Source organism: Otolemur garnettii, unplaced genomic scaffold (genome assembly GCF_000181295.1).
Source record: "Otolemur garnettii isolate 467f Iridium unplaced genomic scaffold, OtoGar3 scaffold00033, whole genome shotgun sequence".
NCBI lineage: Eukaryota > Metazoa > Chordata > Mammalia > Primates > Galagidae > Otolemur > Otolemur garnettii.
Genome location: NW_003852428.1, coordinates 11619311 through 11626023, shown reverse-complemented (window position 1 = coordinate 11626023; position 6713 = coordinate 11619311). Strand labels below are relative to the sequence as shown.

At 42.2% G+C, this 6713-nt stretch overlaps 1 protein-coding gene across 1 annotated transcript in view; it reads left to right on the top strand.

Annotated features, from left to right (window-relative positions):
* TRIO (trio Rho guanine nucleotide exchange factor) overlaps window positions 1-6713 on the top strand; it is a 235899-nt gene that overhangs the window by 58611 nt on the left and 170575 nt on the right. The window contains exon 9 of the mRNA XM_003789545.3: window positions 5999-6121. Coding sequence (XP_003789593.1) covers window positions 5999-6121 — 123 coding nt within the window. The remainder of the gene's footprint in view (window positions 1-5998; window positions 6122-6713) is intronic.

Genomic DNA, 6713 nt, shown 5'->3' with positions numbered 1-6713 from the left:
ACTCTAGCCTCCATGATAGAGAGACCTTGTCTCAAAAAGAAAATAAAATCTAAAAGCGAAAGTCCTCCCTTTTGTTCACCTACTTATGTTTAGCAAATTTGAAATGTTGTTTAATCAGTAATCATTTGTTATATTTATTTCCTTCTTGGTTTGCCCATTTAACACATTAACTGCCATGTAAGTTGTATTTAACTTACTCTGGTTTGGGGCCTGGAGCCTTGTGAAGCATGGATAACTCACAGGTCTCTTCAATTACCTTGACCTAATGAAACACCGTTGACTCCAAGGCAAAAAAAATTTTTACTAGTGTGGCAGTCAGTGTGTGAAACAAGCCTACAGTGATTGAATGAGGAAGTAAAATAAATGAAAACAGATTATTACTTTATTAATTGGTTTTACAGAGAACTTAGAGTGAGCGTGCAGGAAATTCATATCTTTCAATTAGAAAAAAAATCTAATTTTTAATAAAAAAGGATAAATTCAGCATATTTTGGAATTACCATTTTAAAAACTTTTAAAATATATTTTAAAAACTGAATATGGACCCAGAAGGGCTTAATATTTTCCTTTTTGTGTGCATAAAATGTGAGTTAGAAGGGGCTCTTACTAATGAGACAGAAAACACTATTCGCGCTGTACTGTCTCTTTAAAGCAGTCTCCAGAGGAGACAGATGTTTGTATGTTTTCACTGAATGTGCTTTGGATCCGGAGTACCAGTAGGGTTAATCTAGCTTAGTGTGTTCTTGGTTGTGTTAAGTCAGATGTTTCATGTAGTTCTTAACAAGCAGGAAGTCTAAGATGGAACTCAAATTTTAGAAATATTTCAAAGGGCTTTAGACAGTATTTACAAACTGCAATGTAATGTAGTGATTTTGATGTTGAGATGACCGGTGTTTGAATCTTTCAGGCAAATTACTTATGTTCTCTGAGCCTCAATTTCTGCTTAACAGGGACAATAAAAATCTACTCTCTTTTATTTGCAGGCCTGAGTTTTCCTTTGGAACTCAGAATTTTTCTAAGCTTAGAAAGGATGGCACAATTTACAGTACATAACACTCCTAGTAGAGCAGTGGTTCTCAATCTTCCTAATGCCACAGCCCTTTAATACAGTTCCTGTGAGTCACAACCCACGGGTTGAAAACCGCAGTAGTAGAGTCCGGGCAGCCCCCCATAATCAAATGAATGGCAATTTCTGTAGCCACCTGTATACAAACTCACAGTAAAGGGGTCAATAAAGAGTATAAATACCCTTGGCGAGTTTTTATTGCCAAATGAATTTTGGAACCAAATTTTGAGGAAGTATTTGGAATTTCAGAGCTGTTTGTAGATTAGGTATTATAGGCCTGTGTTGCCCTCCCAAGCATAGCTCACAGTAATCTCCCTGATGAATGATGCTGGTAGCAAACACTGCAGTACGTATTTGAAATAAACACCTCTGCATTTTAAAGGGAAGTGTCCTTTATATTGGGTTCAAAGTGCATGCTGTTGTCAAGTGGGGTTTGGGAGAATTGGTCTCCTCTCTGATAAGGATGTAGTAGTTGTTCTCAAGTTCTTAAATAGTAATTACTTAGAAATATGAACATGCAAAACCTAGTGAATATTAGCTAGTAGGGACTTATGTAGAAAATTATTCTGCAGTTTGGTTGTGCAGGATGGCACAGCTCTGCTGCAGGGGCAGTGGGGGAAATGCTGTGGCCAGTCCCTGAGGCGATGAGTTGAGAAGTGTTGGCTGATTGGCCTTATCCCAGCTTTGCTGTCCGTTGTGACAGGGTCCTATCCTCAGGGGCTATTCATCAGACAGAGATAGCCTGAACCCTTCTGAAACTCACGTGCATGTTAGTTGTGCCAACTCTAGGAAGAGTCAGTAGAGATGAGAAGCGAGAGGATGTGTCCCAAGCCAGGCATCCTGGGAACCAGTGCACAGAGTGGCTTTTCCACAGCATAGCTGAGGGCCCTGGGTCCTGTGTCGTCATCTGTCACACCCAGCAGTGGTCACTGTGAGGACGGATGGCTTAAGTGCACACCCACGGCCTTAGGTCAGTGCCTCCTTCAGAAGCAGGTGCTCAGGTGGTGAGGTGATTACCACTTCATGAATGATCATAATCATAACTTGCCATCATTATGTTCAGTTTCATAATTAAGGCCTTGGTTTCCTTTTCCTTACAAATAGAGGGGTAAGATAAAACAATCTGTACAACTTCCTGCACATCTGACATTTGACTTACGTGGTGATTTGTGTGTGGGCGTTGCACTTTGGAGTGACCTTGCCCTTGGGCTGTCATTGTGTCCATTAGAGGGCACTAATGCACAGAGGAGTGAGCCCCTGCATCCTGCATCCTCTAAACAGAGAGGAAGGTGGTCATGTCCTATGGAGCTTTGCTCTCCATCCACCCCCCCACCCCACCCCCCGAACCCCCGGCCAAGAAGCTGTGAAAAGGGATCAGCTTTTCCCTTTTTCACTGAATCTGGAAGGAAGACTGCACACCTGTGCCAGCCTCGTTGTCTCTGACATTGAGGTCACAGGGCAAACAGATGATAGCCACTGGCCAACACTGAGGACTGGGAGGCAGCTGGCTGGACTAGGGGGATAAAGCCCCTGATTCACTAATCTTTTCATGTTTTAAATTGAACAGTTCCACTGGCATGTCTTTAAAATGTTACTCAGACAAGTGTACTGGTTCAGAATCACTTGGTAAATAGGGAAGTTTATGCATACCTGTCAAACAATCAGAAGCTTCATGGAGACATTTGGTTTGGATTATTAACTGGGTTTTATAACTTTCTGCAATTATTTTTTTAATAAAGTGCTTGGAATTTGTACATTCTGCTTTGAATTACTTTTATGTTTGTTGGAAATTTAATTTTACCCAGTATTTACATTTCTGTCAGAAGGAACTACTTATAAAAGAAAAATCCTCTTCATAACCCTGAGTGGTATGTTCATACTAGCTTTTATTTCCAATTTATACTTCCTGAAATATTTCTCTTATACTTAAAAAACAAATTTCTATTTTTAAAATACTGTGGTTGCCTCTTTCAGCCTGTTCTACCAAATAATGTTCATCTTGCTTTTTTTTCAGTACCCTGTGGAGTTACCAGTAATCATGAGGTTTGCTGCTTCCTGGTGGCTTAATTTTCCTTTTGGTAGTTGAGTATACAGAATATTCTGTGTAGTTATTTTTTAAAAAAGTCTCTGCAGCCCTTCACATAGATCTTAAGACAGGCAGACTGCAGCATGGGTGTTAATGACATATCTTCAGAGTCCTTTCCAGCTGAAACTGTTTGATATTTATCTCCTGGCATTGGACTGGTTCCCAGACGCACATTCCACGAAGTGTATCCATTCTTAGAGATTGAGAAGTCTTCAAGTTCTCATTGAGACGTTTCTTTAGGAATGGAACAGGACCTGTGTTTTATAATATATACTAAGAGATTGTCATAGAAGCAACTCAGTAGCTTTATATCTGCCTTGAAGTCTGGTGGTAAATGTATTACTACCTTAAAGGGGTCTTTCTGTCTCTTTCATGTCAAGAAAGAAAATGAATGTACTCAGTATACTAACAAAAGAGCAATGGAGTATTTATAGGCTGTGCCATCAAGGAGCTTAAGATGAGGTAGAGGCCTGCCATGGGCTCTGGTTTTTGTGCAGGGACAGCACATGTGCAGTATTTCTGCCACACTCATACTTAGGTGCTCAGCCTAGATACAGTCTAATACTCACCACGCCCCCTAATGGTCACTGGCAAGCAGGTGAGGAAATGGGAGCTCAGATGGGACAGGGAACTTGCCCCGGGCAGCAGCTAGATTCTGTGTCTGCTCTTGGGGGCTGGAAGTGAAGGGGTGGGAATGAGGGAGCTTTCAGAGGAGAATCAGAAGAACCGGGGGACTGGCTAGGCTGAGTTGACTAAAGACAGTGGATTCAGTAAGAATGGCTCTGAGAGTGTGACCCCAGGGGATAACAGTGTGGTGGTGTTGACATCAAAGGGTCAGGAATAAACTATGGTCATAAGGTGGTGTGTACCTTGTCCTGCCCACCCACTGCCAAACCTGGCTCTCTCCCTGCCCGACATGTCTTGCTCTTCTGATCTCAGCTTCTGCCAACTCTATAAGGGTCTTTACAGAGGACTGCAGGAGGTTTATCAAGGTTCCAAAGACATTTTTATTTACATGTAATTCTAACTTTGCTAGACCCTGTGCAGGACAGACCCTCAGTCAGGACTTCCTCAGGTTTAAAGGTCACCGATTGGAGCATTGGAGAACAAGTCAGGCACTGGCTCTTACCAGCTGCCTCTCTTTTTTTCTAGTTTCCTGTCAGCACAGCTGATCTCTCTATGGTACAGTCAGTAAAGGGCAAGAGATCCTTTTTTGTAGCAAGAAACCACAACCTAGGGCCATTTTGTTTTGCTGTTACCAGAGCCTGTGGCTGGTTTGCTTCCACATTGCCCTCCAGACTGCTGTCTTTGCTGTGGGTGCCTCTGCTTGTTTTTTAATCCAAGATCATTTTGATCTACGTCCTTAGGTCTCTGCTATGAATATGTTCCCCCAGATTCATATGCTGAATCATAATCCACGAGGTGGGGCTTTGAGGGAGGTGTTTCGGTCAGAAGGGAGCTGCCACTGTGGATGGGATTAGTGCCCTTGTAGGAGACGCGCAGGGGAGCTTGTTAGCCCCTTCTGCCTTGTGAGGATACACCAGAGGTGCCATCAGTGAGCGACGAGTCCTCACCAGACACTGAGTCTGTTAGTGCCTTACCTTGGCCATTCCGGTCTCTAGAGCTGTGAGCAATAAACTCTTGTTTACAAATGGCCCAGTCCTGAATGGACGAGTACCACAGTTACAACATGCAGAGTGTGAATGAGGCTTCACTACTTTAGCAGCACATGAACAAACATACCTACAGATGTTAGTTTTTAGCTAAAGCTATCACTTAGGTTTTTACTGTTTACCCCCTCTTCATCAGAGAGAGGCACAGTGGACGTTTGATTAGTGTCAATCAGTCTTCCCTCCGCATCTGTAGGTGTTTGTTCTAGGACCTCTCCTGCAAACCACAACCTGCACCTACAAGTCCCAGAGTTGGCCCTGCAGAACCCAAGGATGAGAAAAGTGGGCCCTGTGCACATGGGGCATCCTGGGAACACCGTCTTCCATCGTGTTTGGTTGCAGGTGTGGAACCCACCAGTATGGAAGGCCAACTGTATACGTTGAAAGAACAGTCATGTATGAGTGGACCCACACAGTTCAAACCTATGGTATTTAAAGGTCCACTGTATTTGATTAGAAATTGTCAGTATTTTTTTATTTCTCAAGAATATGAGCCAGTAAACTATCCGTCCCAACTATGAACTTGAAGATGTCACATTGCATTGCTTTGCTTTTACTCTTTTTCTTTGCATGGTGGATTTCAACTAGTGAGAATTTTTAAGTAAAAAGTCATGGAATGCTTAGCTTTGCAGCATCATTGTTTATAAAATAAATTATCCTTAAAGATCAAGACTGAGGCATATGTTACATTTTGTTAGGTTTTACTTATATGTTTTGAGTCTTCTAAAGAAGAGGTAGAAAAAATTAACTATGTAGTTAAACTACCTGAGTTGTGTAGCCTTAAGTCTTACAAACACGTTAAGTTGAACGGGTCCTCTGTGGCTCGATTGTCACTATCTTATGCGAAACCCAGGCAGTGTGATGGCTCAGTCATGCGTAAAATGAGGTGAGAGTTAATTTAGTCATTATTGCATGTGTCGTTTATACATAAAAAGATTTACACTTTTAACATAAGAGCTGATTAAACTCCTGGTGGGAAAGCTGATGTAATTATCAGCTTGTAATTATCAGGTGTGTTAAATTACTATCACTTCTATCTTCCAGATTGTTTTTTTGTCATTTGCTCTTAGTTTCTTAGAGATTTGACAACAGCACAAGTCTTCCTTGAGTTGCCCTAAACTTTGAACAAGGCAGAACATAGTTCTTAACGGCATGTGTGCCTGCATTCCCTTGTAGGTGCTGGACTGGATTGAGAACCATGGAGAAGCTTTCCTGAGCAAACACACAGGCGTGGGGAAGTCTCTTCATCGGGCCAGAGCTTTGCAGAAACGTCATGAGGATTTTGAAGAAGTGGCCCAGGTAATGGCATCTGCCACTTTTATGCTATAAATATCCCCGTGGCTGGCTTTGAGTGATGATTTTTAACTACATTTGAGGTAAGTCAGTGTTAGCTGGATATGGAGGAGGTGATGCAGGTGAGGTCAGCACTCAGATTTCAGAGTGAAGTTGTCACTGTCTAGACAGAAACATGGTTTGTCTGCAGTACTTTTGTAAACTGTGATGCTCCTGAAACAAAATATGTCTTGGACATTTTTGTCATATTTATCATACCAATTTATTGACTGATTTGTGAAATTTTAGTTCATAGCTGACAATAACAGTCCTTTTTTCATTTCTGTAATGACTGCCCAGCACTGTTTGTCCCATTTCCAGTTCTTTTAAACATGTACGCTTAGGAAACAGAGGACAGGACTGAAGCGCGTTCAGAGGGAGGGTCTGTAGACTTCAAGCCTTGGTGATGATGCTCACAGCTCTTTGACTTGGGACAAGTCCCTTCCTCTGTAAACTTTCTAAAAATTAGGCCCAGTGGTGTCTCCTGGAGAGGAAGCAGGGTAAAGGCATCTGTGGCAGTGTCCTATAAAACTCACAGTGCAGGCTCGGTGCCTGTGGC